General features: G+C 34.8%; 1 protein-coding gene across 1 annotated transcript in view; it reads left to right on the top strand.

The window, feature by feature from the left end:
* Nucleotides 1-22,399, top strand: part of LOC115284869 (angiopoietin-1) — a 232,831-nt gene that overhangs the window by 166,156 nt on the left and 44,276 nt on the right. Inside the window, exon 5 of the mRNA XM_029931334.1 lies at nucleotides 14,666-14,793. Within this exon, the coding sequence (XP_029787194.1) occupies nucleotides 14,666-14,793 (128 nt within the window). The remainder of the gene's footprint in view (nucleotides 1-14,665; nucleotides 14,794-22,399) is intronic.

The following is a 22,399-nucleotide window of genomic DNA, read 5'->3' as shown; positions in this document are numbered from 1 at the left end:
TGTTATCATAGCATCAAAATATAGCTTATTGCTTCATGTTTTTGCCAGTTCACAGTTATTGCTGGAATTAAATAGTTTACATTGATAATGGCATGGAAACAAGGCTTTCCATTCTTTTGGGAAGGATATTCAGGGGCTATGACTGTGAGACATTCACCAGTCATATTTATGTTCAGAGGTGATTAAACCATCGTCACATACATTGAGCACATACAAACCAAATATTGTATTATGTGATCAGGAATTTAATTAGTAACAGAGCACTAAAAGAGGAAGAAATTGAAAAAAGAAAATAGTATTTAGCTTACAGCCTCCAGCATGGGCTGGTTGTCTTACGGTCTAAATCAGCTCAAAGCATACTCCTGCTATACCAAGGTACAATTAATAAATTTATCCATTCATTCAAAAAGGGTTACACAGCAACTGTTCTGTTTCATATTCCCTTCTGAGGATAAGAATATTCATTTTTATTTAACAACTACTTTTTGAGTTCTAGTTGTATAGCAGATGGGGTTCAGACCACTAGGTAAAGAGAAAAGATGTAACTCAGTCTGTAGCTTCAAGGAAATTAGAGTTTGGTGGGGAGAGAGACAGATAAACACAGTGATATTTCATCAGTGCTTGCTAGAGGTGAGGTCAAAGTGCCAGGACACTAGTGAAATATACAAGAGAAATATTAAAATCATGACAGAGATAGGATGAGGGCAGAATACAGCATCTACAGTCTTCTTAAGGATGTCGTTGAATGCTTACAATGGTTCAGGCATTGTTTAAGCTTATGTGTATTAACTTAGTCAACACAATAACAATATGAAGTAACTACTATGCTTCACCCCATTTTATAATCTACAGAGAACTTGAGTAATTTTAAGTTGCTCAAGGCTACACAGAGCTGGTAAATGTGGACTCATGATTAAACCATAGGTAGGATGGCTCTAATGGGAAGATAAGGGATAAGTCTATGAAATAAAGAAAGCAGAGGATACTCCAGACAGCTCAATGAACATGTGTATTCGCCAGGAGTCATGGCAGGGAGTGTGATATACCTGCATAGCCTAAATTCAGAATCAAAGCCAGGAGAACAGTGAAATGTGGAGTTGGAGAGGTAAACTGAGGGAGGTCAAGGAGGCTGCATTTTTTTTTCTCTGAAAGCAAAATAGGGTCAGGCCAACATATGAAGGAAATGTTGACATTTGCATTTTAGAAAAAAAGTACCCCAGTCACAATGTAGGAAGAATGTATTGGAAAGTTGGTAAGCTTGGAAGCAGAAAGACCAGACAAGTGTGTGTTCTATATGACAGATGAGGAAACTAAGCATAGAGAGGTAAATAATTTCCAAATATGATACCACTAGCAAATGAGCAAGCTGAGATTTGGACCCAGAGTCTGATTCTCGAGTCTGTACATTATCCAATGTCCTATAATGAGGAGGGAAGAGAGAGCTGATAGTGGTTTTCATCTGATTCTCAAAAGGATCTTCTAGGAGAGAAATAATGAGTTTAGATTCAAAGGAGGAAATGGAAAGGCAGATGGAGGGGAAATTTGTGAACACAGAGAATCAGAATCAACAAGAAATAAAGACCTATTAGAAAGAGAGTCAAATATAATTAATTTTTTGATTTGAGTAACTGTGGGGATGTTGATGACATTCCTTAAAATCAGCAACATGTAAAGAGAAACAGGTATAAGGGGGAAATATAATGAGTTTAGTGTGGGGCATATTGACTGAGGTGACTATGGGAAAATTAGAATCTGGAAGTCTGAGAAATAAGAATATGGAATCCGGGAGTGAAATCTGGATACCTGCATAGACTGCTGTGTCCTCAGAGGAGACAAAGTGATAAATCCATGCAGCAAATGACTCAGCCATTTGGGAGTTGCAGATCCACTCGAGAATATGATAAAAACTAGTCTACCTTTCCTTCTCTCTTAGTGCAAACACTCAGGCACAAGCTTATGTGTGATTTCAGAGAATTTACATGGTAAGGTTATGAACCAATTTTAAAATCATAAGAATGTAAAATCAAAGAGAAAAAAATTGAGAGTTCTTTAAGGATGGCCAAAAGGAGACCAAAAAGAAAAAAGAATTAGGGGGGAAAACCAGAAATGAGCAGTGTTATGGCAGAGACAAAATACTGCTATGAAATGTCTAAAATAAGCATAAAGACCAAAAAAAAAAGCAGGCTGAGAAGTGAACTTAAACTGGGATATAACTTCCTACAGGGAGAGTTTAGTTGCATGTATGGCTCAATCGCATGGGCAAGAGCCTGGGACAGCTTGGTATCTGACTCTTGACCTCCACTGAGATCATGATCTCATGGTTTGTGAGTTCAAACCCCACATTGGGTTTCTGCACTGACAATGTGGAGTAGGGAGCTGCTTGGAACTGTCTCTTCTCTCCTTTCCCTCTCTTTCTCCTTCCCCCACCTTTCTCTGTCTTTCTCAAAATAAATAAATATACTTTTATTTTTTTAAGTTAAAAATATATATATTTATATAAATAATGCTCAGTAGAATTTCTTGGTGTATGGTTTTCAGAGCAAAGTATCTAAGTTTATGTGAATTTAATACATAATGTAAAACGATTCCAGTTGCACTTAAAAAAACAACAAAACATGAATCAATAATGAGTGAATAATTCTCAATGAGTCAAATATTGCAACACAAAGATAGATACAAAACTTTTGTTTTAAGGTATCTAAAAGTTCTCTTTTTAGAAATATATTCTTAAAGACCAATTCTTAAAGGCATAAGGTATTTTATAAAATTATTCCATTTTGATGGTGAACACAAATAAAGGTGTTTACCAAAATGGTGACAGTCAGCTCATGAAAAAGAAGTAATATTTAAATTTTGGAAATACGGTTATCTATTACAGTGAAAGATTGTTTACCAGGCCACTTAGACATAGGGAGGAGGCAAAACAATGGGATCGTTCTCTAATGATTTTTATAAATCATACCTTTGTCCTTCCTGAAGACTGATTTCTCTGTTAACTTTAGTTGGTGCCACTTGACTATGGCATTCAAATTCACGGGACACAGGAGTGATAGGATGCTGGCAGGGGACAGTCACTCTGAGGACATGGCTATCTTGGGGTGTTCTTGACTGAGTTCAATAAATACACTTTTAAAAAAATTAAAATGAGCAAGAAGAAGCGAAAGCAAAAAAATACTGTCTGCCCACATCCAGCAGATTGGTCCGTGAAAGGACAGGGAGCAGTGTGGGTCGGGATGTACACTGGATAGAGAGGGGTAGAAGAAACTTAAATACCAAGAGACATGCACATGCTTGTATATTTAGGTCCCTAATATGAACTTCAAATTTCAAATTATAAAGAGTTTCTCATGCAGTTTATTTTTAAAAAAATTTCTTTCACATCATCTGAAAGACATAATGACGAATACCATAAATTTTTAAGTGATCTAAATTATTTGGTTTAAAACATCTTTCCCAGAGGCTGATTGCCGTGGTATGGAACTTCTGGTCATTATTTTGAGTCCTCTGGACTTCTGGAAAGGGGAAATGAGGCATTTATTTCTTTCCCAGTGCTGAGGAGACATTTGGTTCTGTTCTCAGAATAATTCTACCATCTGAAAGGAATTTACCTCCCTTGCAGTGTCTATTGAGTTTGTGAAGTAAATCATTCAGTCAAGGGATGAGATAGTTTGAACTCCTGCAAGTCCCTTGAGTTAAAAATGATTCTAAAAACATCACAAGCAATGGGAGGAAATTAAAACTTTTTGAATGTCACTTATATAAACATTGATAAAAATAGAATATATCATTTTCATTGACTGAGTAAAATATTTGGGTTTTCGATGACTACTTGTAATGCACAATTTAACATTAGGTAGAAAGAGAAAGAAAAATACAGGAAGTCATCTGCTGAACACCACAGTGAGCACTTGTTCCCATTTAATGAGGGAAATGCTTTATCTTGACAGAAAATTATATGTCAAACATTTACAATTTCCTTAAAATGAACCACACTTTCTAGCACTTCCTTTCATAAAACCCAATGGCTTAAAAGGGAAAGTGACTGTTTATTTTTGGGAATGGTATATTTCTCCTTTTTGATGGAGCATGTTATCTGCCTCTTGAAAAGTTCTAATTTCTGTGGAAAAAAATTGCGTGAATAGCAGATAGCCAAACTCATGATAACAAAATAAAAAATAGTACAGCCTTTGACCTTTCCCATGAATCATTTCAAAACCACATCTTTTGGGGGAGATTTGAAACTTTGTGGTTAATTCTCTTTTGGAATTAGAGTTCCAGCTTCAGAAACTGAACTACACACACACACACACACACACACACACACACATTGCCTTGATGTTCCAACATTTCTACTTGAGCAAACTCCATTTTTTCTCTTCTGCTTTCATGGTCTGGTTGATTAAAGCAAAGATGCACAAAATATTTTTTAAGTTTATTTATTTTGAGACAGAAAGAGAAAAAAAGAGAGAGAGAGGGAGAGGGAGCAAGAGAGAGCATACATGCACATGATCAGGAGAGGGGAAGAGAGAGTCAGTGCAGAGCCTGATGTGAGGTTCAAACTCACAACTGGTAAATCATGACCTGAGCTGAAGTCAAAAGTCAGATGCTTAACTGTTTTAGCAACCCAGATGCCCCAAAGCACAAAATATTTTTAGTAGAATTCCAACTAAGTCATTTCTCAGATTCATCCACACTCAAGTTGAACTGAACAGGTATTTCCTAAGTCTAGGGACATAATAGAGCAATGGTTACTTACAGATAAGCTATCGTACTTTACATTGAGTCCAAGTGACACCTATAATTACCTGGAGAGAAAGAAAAAAACCATATTTTATTAATATCATTCAGTACATACGCATCACATCAACCATACAGGAGACCCTCACAAAGCATCTTCTGCTTTAAGAAGGGAGAAAGATGAAATAAAATGTGAGAAATACTACAATTACACAGTTAGGCTTAAATACCTATAAACAAAATAATACTGATTTCTAGCATTTAAATAACCTTTAAACTATTGATAAAGAACATTTTTAGTTTCCTATTGGAGCTTGTCATTTATTTTCAACTAAAGAATATCAACATCATAATTAAGTACACTGGAATCTTACCTTACTATGGCTTACTGCTAGCTTACTACATGTTCACATTCTGAGTGGAACCATCTCCTATAAGGAAGCACATTAATATGTGGCCTACTAAAAACCATATATCTTTTTAATGAAGTTATAATAAAGTTAAATAATTAAATGAAATACCAACTAAGCCAAGCCTCTTTTTGTAATATTTGTTTATTTACTTAGAGACAGAAGAGAGAGAATATGAGTAGGGGGAGGGGCAGAGAGAGAGAGAGAGAGAGAGAGAGAGAATCCCAAGCAGAATCCTCACTGTCAGCACAGAGTTTAACATGGGGCTTGCTCTCTTGACGCTGACATCATGGCCTGAGCCAAAATCAGGAGTTGGATGCCTTCCTTACCAATTAAGCCACTCAGGTGCCCTAAGCCAAACCTTTTTTAATGTATGCATTGTGTCTTCACATATACTCACAAATGTTTTAAGTTGTAAACTTTCTGTTTTCATAGCAAGCATGAGTTCCTTTAGAGTAGTGAATTTGAACTTTGGGTTTAATTTTAAGTGGAGATTTGGTTTTAAAGGAAGTCTGTGCAGCTGCTTTGGCCTCATATACACACTTAGAAACATATGCACAAACAAACTGAATCCCAACCATAATTAATCCTCCAGCTCATCTCCCTAGAGTTAAGACTTAGACTGGGATAGTTACCTAACAGGTGTCTTGGAGCAGCTATGACATATGACATATAGAGGGCATGGCCTGGTTGTCTAGAAGGAAGAGGCATCAATGCACCTGAGTTCTAACCCCCGTTCTGCTGCCAGGTTGCTTAACATGAAAGTACCACACAGCTTTGGGTTTGATGCCCTAGACAAATCCACACTCATATGTTATGACTCGTATCAGTCATTCCATTTTTTCTGTTGTTTTTGTATCACTTATGATGGCCAGGGAAATCCCAAGTATAGAGTACAACCTTAGCAGAGCAATCAAGTATTATTCTTCAAGTATGTTTTACCATAAGAGTAAGAATCAAAGCTATCGTGACAGTCAGCCTTTATTTATTTAAAATGTAAAGTGAAGTGATTTTGGCATTGTGCTGTGGGTTTTTTGTTTTTTTTTTTTGGTCAGTTTTCAAGCATCTGGCAACTGCTTTCTATTTTTCAGCATTGCCCAAGGACTTTCATTCCATTTTTAATGACTTTTGCTGAAATCAATTATTTGTCTACTTAAAACAAAACACAAGAGACGCCCTTTAAGCTTTCCCACATGCATGAGAAATCTGTTGTTCAAAACCAGTATATTCCAGTCGGCCAAAAACATTACATGGGAAATTAACACACATGAAACACCTGACATATTTTTGTTAATGAAATGACCCTCTGAACAAATGGCAAGGGTCATGTAGCACTTATAACTGCCCATCAGGGTGCCCAAAAGGATAACACAGAAATAAATTTTGTGAAAAATGAGTATTGCTTGTTTAAACAAAGATTGTGTGTAAATCCATTTTCAACTTTCAATTCTTTTTTCTCCATTCTTTGCTGCATTAAGTGTAATATGCATTAAATATAAATTCATATATATATTCTCATATATATGGGAGTCATTTCACATTAGAAGAACATTGGAAATTTTATTTAAATACACTAATCAAACTAAAGTAGACATATGTAGAATTAACTTGATGTTTCGTTATTCTACACTAAAAAAAAATCATAAAATTAGCAATCTACCAATGGCATAGGGTTGTTTGCATATCCACATAGATTTAACAGTTTATGCACGTTATGCATACTTCTCAATATTATTAAAAGTGTACATGACTACAATTATACATATGGGCAATATAATCCCCAGATAATTAAAATGTATCTCTTTAAGTAGTAAGATGTTTTAAAAATTAAAAATCATTGTGATAGTAAATTTTCTGCATTGTTTTTATCTTTTTCATAAAATATTGGGTAAAATGAAAGGTTTTAATAATTTACTTCAGTATCATCAGCATGATTTAATTTGCATCATAATACCACAATGCCATTGAAAAAGTATATAATTTGTCCCTCATATACTGTCCAAACTTTTCTCATTTCTTTTTTTTTTTGCCTACTTTTACAATTACTGCCTCTCCCTCCTACACACAAAACCTTTTGATTATCATTTTTGTAGTTGTTGTTGTCTTCATGCCTGACTCTAGAAGAAGAACACAGACACATTCCCACACAAATACCCACACAAATGCTTACTCTCCCTTTCCCCACCAGCACTTCCTTTAGACTTGTCACTTCAGCAAATCGCCCAGAGGCTGGGGGATCAAGTAATTAGGCTTCAGAAAATAATGTCTAAAACCAGTGTGAGTAAACTTCGGTCAGCACGACTTCTCAGATACAGATATGGTGGAATCCAATATAACTGCTCAGACAACTCTTGTTTTCTAATCATCTGTTAGCTTCTGAATCTGTGGGCCACCAGTGCTCCACATTTCTGCTGAGGGTTCCTATATCACAGATAACTCTGCTACCTGTGCCTCTCTTCTCTTCTCATCCCAACATTTTTTCTTGTTTCTTGTCTTTTCCAGCCCTACCACTCTTCCACTACTTCTTGCTTCCATGTGAAGAGTGTGTAGCCATCCAGAATTAAGGCCTTTCCTGATTCACCCAAGACCCTGGATATGACCTTGTCATCTGAAAAAAGTATTGCTGGGGAGTCTGTGACAGATGAGTCACCAGAGTCCTATTTGGATTTGACTTCACTCCAGGGGCCAGTTAGAAGTAGTGAAGATTCTTGGATTTACAGTTAAAGAATCTCACTATTTAGAAATTTTGGTGAAGTTAGAAAGCATTTCTGAGCCTCAGTTTCCTCATATATACAGTATACTGTTAAATATACCTCTTGAAGTATTTATGAGGACTAATGAAACAAAGCATATAAAACATACTTGGCTCACCAAATTCAGAGTTGAACATATAGTAAGGGTGCTAGTTACTGAGTGTGCCAAATGGTTTTATTACGATCATGATTATTCTAGTTCCACCAAGAAGACAATGGCTAGTTAGGATTTTAAGTATTACCTACAAAATATACACATACACAGAAGACAGTTGTGTTTTTTTACAAAAAAAAATTATTAACAAAAATTTTAGTTAATAATACAGCAAGTAAATGATGTTCAAGTGTTCTCTTATGCCAGGGTTAGGGGGACTGTAGGAAAAGAAATAGTAGATTTATAAAAGAGGATTTTTTTACCCAAAGACTTCAGGTTTACTCTATATAGTACATATGTACACATAAATATATATAGTATAAATATATTACATTAAACTGTATGTAATGCCATTTTTATAGGTTAAAACAATCATGCTGAGATATCAACCCCTAGATATTTAGGTTCATATGCATATGTTTTATGTAAAATAAAACACCAACTTGGAAATTATCAGTTCAGAAGCATAAAGCTTTTATGTATTTAAGTAGCTATACATATGTGATATGTATTTATGGAGTCATGGTAAGTTTCACTCACCTTCATACCCATCCGGACAATACTGAAATGTTCAGTATTGCCTATAAATCTTTTAATTTTCTACACACTAGAAACACAAGGTATTATCTTCTCCTGTTTCTTAAAGTCCTTTCAAATAAAGTAAGAATCTAGAGAGTGTCTTCAAACGGCTTTTCCATGAGATGCCCACACACCTGCCTGAAAAGTATAGAATCTAATCAATCAGTTATTTCCTTGTTTGCACCTTATCAGATATGGTGATTTACTTATCCATTTGCTCAGTTAACTTCAGTGGCCTGTTGCATTGAAAAACTCTGTATTTAGGGTCAATTCCTGTACAGTGCTCTCCATAGTGATTGTGGCCCAATAAGTAATATAAGGATTATTCTTAAGCCAGTACCTTGATCTACATATATTCCGATGTTTACTAAATATTAGAGAGGTAGGAATCATTAACCACATCTAAGATTTTAAAAGAATGAAGAATTTATCCCTTTAAAGCAACTTATTAGGAAACTAGTAGAATCAAGGGCTTTGGTTCTTTACATTGTCTCTGGTAGTGAAGGCTAATTGCCTTCTGTGTTCTATAGTAGGTTTCCTGTGACTCAGAATTACCAGTTCCACATTCCAGGAAGTTTTCTCTTGAGGGTTCATCTGAATTGAAGTGACCCTCCACCTTAGCTTTATGGTTCTTCCCTCAAGTCAGCCCAGTGGCAGACATGTCATCTGGATTGAAATTCATTGGGCAAATAAAAGGGAGAGCCAGATAAAGTCAACAGTTGCTGCAGTCAAGGTCTCAGGTTTCTTATTGACTGAATGTTGGCTGGTGAAAGACAGACATGCACCTGCCTGTGTTCCTGTTCTTTCCCTTTAGATCATGAAGATTAGACTGTAGAGATACGGCTAAATGAAAAGAATGAATAATGATTCTTTCCTGAGACTTTCTAGATTTATTTGCTGATATTGTTGTGCATAAAGTCTTTGAATTGCCACACCAGGCTTTTAAAATTCAATTCAGATAAACTTTTATACATGTTTTGTTTACTCAACTGTTATCTCTTCTAGACAGCCTTCCCCAAGTTTACCTAGCAGATAGAACATATTCTCCCTAAATATTCCCAATGAACATGACACATATATCCAAAATAGCAGTTGTGTGCTTTATTTCTCTTTGGTGCTGTAGTTAAGTTGATAACATTATAGCTCTAGAATCTGTTGCTAGTCACCTTGTGACCAGGTGGAGAGTCATCAACTGAGTCAAAAAAAAAAAAAAAAAGATAACAAAACCAGTTCCTGTTCACATTCTTTGAAACCTGGCTATGCTTTACCTAAAACTCTATTCTAGATTGTTCATGATTGAATAAATTATATTTTTGCATATGCTAGCTTTTATTATGTTCTTCTCTGTCATGGAAGGTACTAATCATGGATATAACTATCGTGAGTTATCATGAAAGACCTACTATACACAGTATGTATGTATACTCTTACGTATAGTAGGTCTTTCTCCCATCACACTGTGATTATGTTAAGAGCAGATTGTGGTTTTCTTATCTCTGTATCTTTACTGCCTAGGAAAAGTCAGGCACATAGAAGATGTTCAATCAATCATTGTTGAATAAATTAATATAGTATGGATTAAACTAAGAGGGGACAGGAGGCAGGCTTATAAATTGAGAAACCAATTAAAAAGCCACAGTATATTTGTCTTATATTTAGGCTTTCATTATTTCTTAACTGATGGCAACTGAGGGAGGGTAGTGGAACCAGTAAGTGAAAGAGAGAACACAGAGTTTGGAAGAAAATATTAAGCAAAATTAAGCAAATGAAAGTCGAGGTAGCAGTAGGAGCTGCCCAACAGACAAATAGAAATATGGATCTGAAGGTCAAGACAGACGCAAACATACAATGTTAAAATGCTTATATCTTAGAAAGCTTTTATGTAGACATTTGAAGCCATGATAGATAGCTTGCAAAAAGAGCAAATGTATAAGGAATAGAGATCTAAAAGTAGAATCTTCATCAATATCTATATGAGAGGTGAAGAGAGGAAGAGAACTCAATGAAGATGAAAAGGAAAAGACAATTAGAGAATAGTAAAGGGACCAAGAGAGGTCAACACAAAAAGCAAGAGAAAAGATGGGCAAAGCCAGCTTCTGTAGTTTGGGGGAATAAGATGGAGGAAATATCAAATGGCTTTGATCTTCTTAGTAAACCATAAAATAAGGTCATATATAAAGAATGAGAAATGATAGAAGTAAGATTTAGTCTTGAAAAAGTAGAAAGATCTGAAGTACCGCTTTCAGGAAGTATATAAGAAAATCTATTAGAAATGACCAAGGGTTTGACTGAGCAGCATGTAGAACATAGCTGAGTTTAGAAAACATGCATTTGGATGTCATTAAATAGCCCCATTTTAGTGTTTGCCATCTGGAAGCACGAGTGAGAAAATGAATAAATGTCCCTTCTTGCGTTGGAATTTATCCATGCAAGGGATTAGTAGAGGAAAGGAAAGTGGATGGAGAGCACCATGAATTCCATCAGAACTGTTTTTAATGCCTGACTCTGAGATAGAAATTAGGAAGAAAGGAAAGCAAGGCTAGTAAGGGACTGATAGTAATGGTGGGCATCCAGATTCAATTAGTGGAAACACAGACTCATTAAGAATTAAAGAGGAAGAGGAAATCAATGTGTGCTCAAAGAAGGAACTTTTTAGATATAAAGATTAATTTTTTAATTCATGCTTTTAAACCAGTCTATTATTATAAAAAGCTTAAACTACTCTGACAAATAGATTAGCATCTCAATAAGATCTCCAGGTCACTCCCTCTGTCACTCTCTAGTTGATGCTTGTTATATCCTCTTCCGTCACATTTCCCATATCCATCTCTTGTCATTTACCAGGAATTCCTCCAGATAGCATCTTACAGTTTTTTGAATCTCAGGACCTCCTACAAAAATGTATCCTTAGTTCTGACACTTGTAATGTTCATTAAATTCATCTTTTTATTGTCCTTCTATGTTTTAAAATATTTACTCTGTGTCCAGTTTTATACTCTATAGCCATACATCTCTAGTAATTAACAAAGAAAATAATTAGCCATGCAAATTAAGGTTATGGAATTAAAACCTCTATAACAGTGGGTTATTAAATACATCATAGGTCATTTCATCTGAAATAATCTTTAAATTTTAACTGTTCAGTTAAAGCTTATATATGCAGCAAGATTAGATTACCTGGGGTTTTTTAAAAGACTTAAACAACAATGATGTGATATAATTGAAGAATAATATAAACCAGTTAACCAACTTTCTCAAAGAGACACTATACCAGTTCAATATAATCCTAATGTAACCAATCAGTTGTAACTCCTAATATATGGACAGCTATAATGTTGGAATGAGTGTGGAAGATTCACTACCCCATTGGCTAGACTTGCTGGCCTTCTCCAGCCTATTAGTGTCCCTTCTATAACAGAGAATAATAATATGGTGTTGCCATTAATCATATTATTATTATTACTGTAACAGAATAACAACTACCACTTCTTGAGTTCTTACTATAATTCAGTGACTCTGTTATGAGTAACATAATTCATACACTTGCCTCCGACACATGTACAACTGCTCCACTTTGTAGTTTATAGAAGGGGCCTTTTCCAAACGATAGTGTATAGTACAAATGTCAAAGGAAAGCTGTGAAAAGAGCTTTTAAACTGATTTTAAATCCATTAGTACTCTAAAATATGGCCCGAATCAAGCATCCAAGCATAATACTTACTAATTAATAAGTAATTAAATAGAAGCAGTCCGTTTTTTTCTGGAAAGAGTGACTATTTCTTCTGGAAAGAATGCATTTCTATTTTTCAAAACTACCAAACCATATTTCAAGAAAATGAAATACCTTAATAAGATTATATTGCCATTATAACAACAAGAAATCCATAGTATAACAATAGTACTTTTGTACCTTTTATGGTGGAATACACAAAGCATTTTTCCAGTTATAAGACTTAAATTCATGATTTGGACATAATTTTTATACAGTTAGTTTCCAGAAAAATAAAGTAATGCTCAACTTTTTTCCTTTTTCTCTGTTATTGAAAATGTGTGTGGGCTTCCCTCTTCCCACACAAGGGCCTCTTCACCCACATCTTCCTGAGAAAGAAAAGAGAAGTGGGTGACAGAGAAGTGGGAAGGGAGCATATTCTTACTGCAAAACTAAATAATGAAGGGCAGGAAGTTGTCTATTCAGTAAGAGAAACATTTTCTCCTTAGATAAGTGACTCTCTATTTCTTACCCAAAAAAGAAAATTGGGTTTACCATTGAATTCCTCTTGACCACATCTTCCTGTGTTCATCTTTGCAAAGGAGCTAAAATTTTATTTGGCATTTCTTTACAACCTTTTTTTTTTTTTTACATCTAATTTGGTTATTTTTAACTTGTTTCGACAGATTAAACATTTAGAATTTAAGGTTTTGTCTAGTAATACTTTTACATAACCCATCAACACAACCATCACAATTAAAGAGGGCTTTTGGACAAATATTTATATATTCATTTTAAATTGCTATTTGCAATTCTGTGCAATGATTCTTCACTGTCATATTAATGTGGAGTCTTCTGATTACTTATTCTGTGTTGATATTGCAGCTGTAATTATTTATATAAGTAGGCTAGACCATTAGCGAAGGCATGAGCTTTATAGAAAACCATGACACTTATTAAAAGTTACAATTCTATATATTTGTTACGGCAGTGTATCTGAGTTGATCTTTCATTTTCTTGAAATATAATTATTTTTGAAAATTTGAAGTATTTATGTTGAGATAGTCATTCTTTCCACCTATTTAGACTACCTAATTAATTACCTATATTTAGTAAATTACCTATGAATTAGTAAACTCATGCATCTTACATTTAAAAATCAGGCTAGTTTTTCAGATTTTTAGAGCATCTAAAATCAATTTAAAACAGTGTGTAATAGTTTATCTTTGATATTCTTATTATAAAAGGCCATCATGACTCAAAGTGATTGAAAGCAGGTATTTATTAAATAACGAGACTTTAAGGGAAAGATGATAAGATAATCTTTAAAAAGGGTTAATGCAACAAATTACTAACATTACTAACATATATATTTATTAGAAAATACTGATTATAAATATTTTATAAGTATGCCATGTATATCTTTAGCAAAGGGCTACTAAATATGAGTATTTTTTCATTTTTTTAATATTTTTATTTCATTAGTGAGAACTTCATAATGGATGAAGTTCAGTGAGTAAAATTAAGTTCTGAGGAGAGTCTCTCTAATTAAATTTCCTTTTCCGTTTGACTTCCACCCTTCACTGAACTCTTCTCCTATATAAGTTCATTTCAAACCGTACTCATTTGTGTTCTTTTATTTGTGTTTTATCAGCCTGATAGTTTAACTGCAGGCATTAAATAAAAAACAAAGTTCACTTCCCTTTTCTTTCTAGATATATTAGGCCAGAGGCTCTTTTCTACTTTCTAAATCTAATTATTTTGAAGGTTTTTTTAAATAAAAATTTCTAGAAGCTGATCAGTTTAAAGCCACAGAAGAATAGTACTACCTACTTTAGCATTTTAAACCTCCATACTGTATTTTTATGTTTGAATTTGTGATCTTTATCTCTTCTTCCTCCAAAAATGCTTTAGCATTTTTTAAGATTCCTGTGAAATGTAGGTAAGAATATTTTTAAAATTTTGTAAGAAAGTTGACATAATTATTCCCAGTTAAAGGTGTTACAGCATCATGTCATTTGTCCCTTGAATTGATGTTCTAGAAGTTATAGAAGTTATGGAGAAAAACAAGATTTAAGTAATAAAGCAAAATAAAAAAATGTGTTCAGTTAGAAATGTCTCTATAGGTTTTTCCATTACTTTTGTAATTTTGTGAGTCAAATCAGATCTATTATTTACTGTCTTTATGATTTATTTGTCAGCAAATGCGATATTGACATTTGTTTGGAGGAAATAAAGACATGCTTAGCTACAGTTGGAGTCCATTTGGGTACTAATGGTACTGATGTTCTTGTTCACATATTGCAATTTTGTTTTTTTGCAGTTTTACTAAAGGGAGGAAAAAAAGAGGAAGAGAAACCATTTAGAGACTGTGCAGATGTATATCAAGCTGGTTTTAATAAAAGTGGAATCTACACTATTTATATTAATAATATGCCAGAGCCCAAAAAGGTAAAACCAGAAGTGTTTGTTTACGAGATGTAAAGCAGATCCTAGTTGAATTGCTGAATAATCAGATTGATTTGTGAGCTTGTTAAACTGAAAACATATATGCCTTGAGCTCTTTTCTCTCAAAGATACTGTTTGCCAGGTCCATAATAGATGAAAACACTATTGCACAGACTTCCCCCAACCCTACGCCTCCTATCCTTCTTTCACAAAGTTTTCTAGTTATCCTCTGCTTATTCCTGGGATATCCCATTGCTAATAAATGCTTGCCTTGCATAGAATACATGTTGAGGTAGTAGATACTTCAAGTACATGGAGAAGAGTTAGGAGCAATCTTCAAAGTCCCAAGGACCCAGATGACACATATCATGTACAGTCCAGATACTGTGGAAGAGGAGCCGGGGGCATTTAGCTATTGGCAGAATCACTGCTACTATTAGGGTGGGAGAAACATATTCTATCTTAACTCATAGTCTTGATAGGATTTGCTTTTCATGTTTACCTAAAAAAGTGGGTTGGATGATAGCATTCATCAGTATGTTGGATAGGATCCAAAGCAAACTTTAAAGCAAACACTATGTTCCTACTGTCATATCTCCTTTATATATTCTTTTCCCCTATTTGTTCATTAAATCCATTCCTTCGCTCAATACATTTTCAGTTGATGTCATTCATCAGTCCCTGCCTAGGGACACAGTATAAAACAAACAGATCCCACTGTAGTGGTAAAGACAGACAAGTATACAGATAATTATAGCATACTGTGGAGATGTAGTGATTGAGACAGTCTGTTTGAAGCAGAATATATGGAGAGCCTTGAGGAGAGCCATGCTCTTTGACATGTAAAAGTTTTAACCCCGGGTGCCAAGAGGGACCCAAAGCTCCAGGAAGACCACCTGCCTTTGTAATGTTCCATACTCAAAGGATGAAAGAACTTTAGTCTTCTCTTTGCCCCACCTAAACCACCAGTCTCATGTCCTCATTTCCTGTGGATACTGAGCGAGTGCTCTTAGAAGGCCTTCCCTAATTCCCTCAAGCAGCTTTGTATGACTTTCTTACCAGCAGAGTTCTACGAAGCAAGGACTGTGCCTGTTTGTCATTGATTTTCTGGGATCCAGAACAGTATCTGGCACATAGCAAGTCTTCAGTAAATAAGTGTTTGAATGAATGAATAAATGACTTTCTGATGATAGTATCAATATTTCTATGTAATATACAGTAAATAAGTCTAACTTAAGTCTTCTTGATTATTAGTCTCCTTTGATGGGACAGAGTCTGGACTCTCCCAGCATCCTCTCTCTCCTTATTGCAGTAAGGATTAGTGGTTTAAGTTAGCTCAATGATTTGTTTTGTTTTGTTTTTCCAGTTCCCGGACAAAAATTTCTTCTACAAGAGGCCTTTCATGTTCTTCTTTCTATAATGAGGAAGGTGGGGAGTACAGGCGGGTGGGGGGTAGTTCCATACATTGCTACCTGGGCCACCCACCAGAGAGCTTTAGTTTCACCTGTTTTTCATTTGGGGCTTCTGTGCAAAATCTCATTTCGCTTAAATTAAGTGCTCCATGGATTAAAAGGTGGGGAGTGGGGGTGGGAACTGTGAAGGTACACTGCTGAGTCTGGGAGTAAAGAAAAGAGGATAACTTATTTTAAGGGGGAACATTTTGGATCCTTTGGATCTTATTATATGAAGCCTTCTTACTAGCTGATATCTTAAAATCATACCTAAGCTTAAATTCAATTGGTATATACACGGGCATGTATTCACACATTATACATAGCAGTGTGTAAGTGTATCAGTAACTGTCCTGGAGGAGAGTGGAGATGACATACATACTCTATAATTTACCTACAGTATTCCCCAAGGCCCAAAAGAATCCCCAAATTACTGTCAGTTCCACCAAAATAGAATTTGACCATAACAATAAAGTTAGTTAAAAATATTAAGTGACTTTCCTTTTGGACATCTAATGATTCTAGGATATATATGAATTTAAAAATAAAACCATTTTTAAGGTTTTTAGATTACCATTCACACTTTTAGAATCCTTTTCACTCTATCACCCAATGCTGTCACATGGCCCTCGGTTTTGGCAGAGAGGGGACATTACAAATAAAGTTTTGATCATCCCATGAATTTTAATTCATGTATAACTACCAGCATTTTGAGATGCAAATGATGCACAAGCTATTTCAGAATCACTGCTCCTGTTAGAGTGGAAGAAAAAATATACTATTTTAACTCATAATCTTGAACAAATTTGCTTATAATATTTACATAAAAAGTAGGTTGGAGAATTCAGTTCACTAGTTCATTGGCTGACTCCTGTGTTAGTTTCATCAGGATAGCATGGTTTCAACTTACCCCTCTGCAAACGGTAGATTTTGCATGCGATGGAGCTTCAGGATTGTTCTTGAATAAATTAAATCTAAAATATTAAATTCATAAGTGTCAAATACCTGCTCGGTTAAGCTTTAATGTTTGGGCCTAAGAAAAGTAACAACCTGAGCAGGTTAGCAATATCATCAGTATAAGCCTATAAGAGGCAAATTTTTATCACTATGGAAACAGCCCCAGAGGAAAGACATTCACAGTCATCAGTTCAGGACTATCATGAGATTTTAGTTTTATTGAAAATAGCAAAGCGTAGTGAGAAACAGCAAACACTGAACAGAAAGGAGAAAGACTTTGGACTTGGGTGTTCCTTCCCTTGTTCTATTCTTTCCCCTCTATGATCATGGAGCCTCCCACAAGTAGTAATGTTGTTCTATTATGGAAACTTTAGATTGATAAACCTGCACTTTTTCATAGATAGCAATTTTTTTAAATATCTCATTTAGCATGTCATTAGTAAGAACAATTATTAAATGACTTTCCGCTGGTATAATTTAGAAGCTGGACAATACAGGAGTTCAAATGCGTTCACCGTTTGCCAGGTCTATTCTAAGCACTTTAGATTACTCTTTTCAATAACTCTATGGGTTAGGTGTTCCTGGTGTCCCTATTTTAGAAAAATAACTTGCCCAAATACTAAGTATCAAACACAGGCTTTGTAATAAAGGCATCAACTCCAGACAGTGTCTTTTAGTCGTGGGGGGCGTATGTGTGCAGGGGGAAGCTAAGTAATTGTATTTGTGTTAGTGGTGACTGAAGTTGCACCATTTATACTTTTTTAATATGAACTTACGTGAGTAACCCAGGAGGGAGGTTATTATCGTATAATTGATTCATGTTCTGATTACAAGCCATCCTCCTCCTTTCTACCTTATAATCTCACTTTCTTCTCCTATGTTGATATAAGTAATTAGAATTCTCTAAATCTTTTTAAAATGCTTGGAAAATGCATCTTTAGGATGTTCACTCTTCCAAGTAGATTGTGCTTTGTAGATCTAAAATTCGGTGTTACCTTTGGATATCCTTTGCAAAATCGTTGCTTCTTGTAATGCTTACAGAGGCTCTAGCTGTAGCACGGGTATGAAACTCAAGGCCAGCCTATAAAAATAAAACAAAAATTCACATATGTAAGATCTGGGATATGGACCAATCAACAAAATTAGGCTATTTAGACAGTTGACACACACTATTACAAAATGTTCATCTTTTAGGCAGAGTAAGAATTGCAAGCATACAGAATTGTTATATAGTTATTTTTTCTGACATCACTCCCTTTCAATAAATAATGTCTGCAAAAAAGTGTTATCTTTTCAAATTGGATGTGGAAGACGAAGGCAATTTCCTATAAATCAGATCATTCATGTATTTATTTTTTACTTTTGTTTTACCAATGACTGTGGTTATCTCTTTCTGAATACTCTTCAATGCATAGTAGCAGGAAGTAGGATTTTTCCTTTCACTTCATGAGTTTCTAAAACAAAATGCTTTGTAGCCATTTTAGTTTCATCTAAAAACCCAAACCATTAAATCATAACTCTGCTTATTCTAAAATATTAAAAATTTGTTGCTGAATTATAAGTCCCCTAATTCTTGGGAAAGGGCCATAGCAAATGTGTCGAGCCTTTTTTTATTTAAGTTCATGGAAAAGTAATTAACATCCTCAAGCCTACTCATTCCAACTTGTATGGAGCATAAAACCATAAGAACTTTGTGAATCAAATTTCCCTTTTTTGTTTGGGTTTAAATCTCTGTATTATGTTAAAAGGTATTTAATGCTTGAAAGCCTTGACCTTGCCTGGGATAGGAGCCAGTTCAATCTTTTCGTGGATAGAGTTAAGCCCAAGTCATATGATCAATAAATGCAGGAGCATAGTGAACGTAGCAGGGCCCTTGTCTCTAGGAAGCACACCACCAGATAGCACAGACCACACAATATTGGCGAGTGAACTTTTCAAGTTTTTTCATGTCTCAAATTTTTTGAAATCAACCACCTATTTTCTTAAACTTCCTTCCTCTGTTAAGCATAGGCTATTTGTTTTTCTTCTGACTAGAAATAACTTTTTTTCTTTTTGGCTACAGTGCTTCCAACTTCTTAAATACATATATAATAAAAAGTAGCATGTTCAAAGATGAGTGGTGTCAATATTATTATATTTATATTGGATATTATGTTACTATAGTAATTATAAGTATATAAGAATATATTATATACTATATTAATATAACATTATTAAGCTGGTAATCATAATGACAATTTATTGAACTGCTATATATTTTGGCTATGTACATTCCATATTATTCTTCTTATAAACAATAAATTATATGCAATGGTATTTGTAATAATAAACTATGCTATAATATGTAAGATATTATATAGATTACATAATGCATAATGTAGATACATACTATCTCCTATGTAAAATACATCAATGAGAGTGATGACAGAGGCTATTTTATGCCAGGCACGATTTGAAAAATTCTACACATGTTGACTCGTTTAGTCTTTGCAAATATCTAAGCGATAAAGAGAACAGAGTGGAAATTTGAACAGAGACAATAGTACCCAGCTTCCTGCCCGTAACCAATATGCCATCCATCTCTATTGTGACCATATTCCACAATGGCAACGAGTATCATTGCTGTTAGTATTGAGTCAGAATAAGAATTGCAGAACATACGTCCAACCTCGTACCTTCTCTGCACCACAGCTTCCAACCCAGTAATCTGCCTGGGTAGCTTCTGTCTCTCCACGTAGCTCTGACTCTCTCTGGGTCTTCATCTAAGACGTGCTCATAGAACATCTTAATCATTCTCAAGTTCCTGAATACATTTGTTTAAAAGGAAATTTCTTTTTCTAAAATTTGTGAATGGTTTTAAACCTTTAACTGCATAGAATGTTAATAACATAAATAATAGTAATAACAAAACTGTAAAGAATAGTTTACTCATCATATATTTATAAATGTAGTTATTCCTTTTCCTGAGTATATAAGTTTGCAAATGCAGTTTATAAACTTCCAGGTAATCAGTGTCCATTAAGAAATAAAAGTCTGCAACAAAAAATATATTTTAATCAACTAAGGCAGGGTAAAACTTTATATAAGAAACAAATGACACTAGTTTCCTCTAGCAAAATATTTTCTTTACACTTTACTTACTCTTATTAATTGCCACCAGTAAAGTTCCACCTTGGCCACTTGAATCACCACCTATGCCTTCTTTAACCTGTGCCATCTGGATTTTATTCTCATAGGAATCCTGCAGTTGTCTCCTCAAGGTCACTAATGATTTCTTCATTTTAAATTTAAGTGTGTATTTTCTTAATCTTTATTTCTCTTGACTACTCTGGAATATTTGATTAGGTGGATCACTTCCCCAAATCAAAATCTGCCCCCAGCTTTCATTGTATTCCGTTGATCAGGTTTTCGTATTTTATCTTTCCTTCTTGCATCTTCATGTATTCAACAGATATTCATTTAGTGCCTGTTATAGGCTAGGCCCTGTTGTAGGCAGTGGGCACAGTGACAAATAAGATGAAGCCCCTCCTGCCAAAAGAGTATTGATATATTTTACCTCCATCATTTTATTCTTGAATCCTCCTCCTTTCCACACATATGCATGTCTTTCCACCTTTTCTTTACTTATTCAAATAATCTATTTTCATGCTGTCAACTACTGCTTTCAAGCAGATTACTCCCAGTACACGTTTGAATTAGGTAGACATGAGGTAAGTTGCTGAAATACTCTAAGCATTTTTATCTGAAAAATAGAATAGTCATGTCTACATCACTGTTGTAAAATAAGTGAGAAAATACATAAAAAGTGTTTAAATTATATAGCACTTAACAACAAGCATGCTATTAGTATTAGTGATTGCTTTCTTATTCATTTAGTCTCTTATCCATATTCTTATCTTTGGTCTACCTCCACAAGATCATCACAGCTGATCAACAAACCACTCCCTCCTTTTGAATGACTATGCTACCTCAAATTCTATGTGTCTCTTCTTGTATGTTAGCTTTCCTTTTAAATTGTTCATTTAGATCACTGTCTATATCATTCTTCAGGTCACTGAAGTTGAAAATTATGAACTCCTACATCTCCTTAAGCTTACAGGAACAGTCACTATTGAAACTTTTAGACATTCTGAGGACAAGATCCAGTTTTTCTTCATTATAGTATCCCCAAGTGTAACACAGAATCAATGCCCAAAAGTGCTGACTGAGTAAAAATAAGTGAATGAATCAGTCAGAATTGAGGAGGAGGAGGAAAGACTAGCTAGAGGTTGTGTTGAGGCCAAAGAGTGGGTACAGATTGCTTAAAGGGTTAGTAGAAAGGGAACCTTGGGACAGGGAGTTGAATTCCAGTTTATAGTCTTGAATGTGGATCAATTCCTAGAGACAATAAAGATACACTGATGGGCGACTGTTGTCAAATTAGAAGAGTCCTCTAGAGAGCAGCTTGCCTAATTTATATCCTCACAAAGCAGCAACTATCTCATACTTCCTTTCACTCTGAGGAAGTACATGGACAATTTGTCCTTTGAATGACAGTTGTTGTCATTGTTTTCATGCCCATTAGCCATTTATGCTCCAAACTGAGGGCTTCAGGGAAAACACTGGAGGTTTTTCCTTTACTCAGACTTAACACTGTGCCCACACAGCCTGTCTGCCACTGTTGCATCATATCTACACCCTTAGCCAGCCTCCAAAATGCATTAGCAGTCAACTGCCAGGGGAATGGTGTTCTCCATTGCCAGGACCTTGAATAATCAAACTGCCACATCCATGCTACATCAATTACAGTGATTACTCTCGAAAGATAATCCTGTTACAGATATGTTTCTCTCCTTGGGTGGACTCTGGGGGAAATTAATCAATTTCTGAATAACTACTATTGTTTTAGAATAATTGAAATGAGCATAAGTCTTTGATAGCATTGACTAACTTTCCACAGGGGGAAGAAATGCTTGTCACACTCAAAAGGAATATAGTATGTCATATTCTCCTATTATTGTTCATGACAAAAATTTAAGCAAATAATATGTTCTCCATATGCTGTGGACCAAATTTTGCCTCTAATGTAATACTGAACTATCAAGAGTAATGATTGTAATATATAACAGTATAGGAGTTAATGTACAATGAAATATGTAATAGCCTAAATATATAAGATTTTTTATTTACTTTCCAAAATCATTATTGTTAGATCACCATTT

Source organism: Suricata suricatta, unplaced genomic scaffold (genome assembly GCF_006229205.1).
Source record: "Suricata suricatta isolate VVHF042 unplaced genomic scaffold, meerkat_22Aug2017_6uvM2_HiC HiC_scaffold_24, whole genome shotgun sequence".
NCBI classification, from domain to species: Eukaryota; Metazoa; Chordata; class Mammalia; order Carnivora; family Herpestidae; genus Suricata; species Suricata suricatta.
This window is presented reverse-complemented; position numbering and strand designations above follow the sequence as displayed.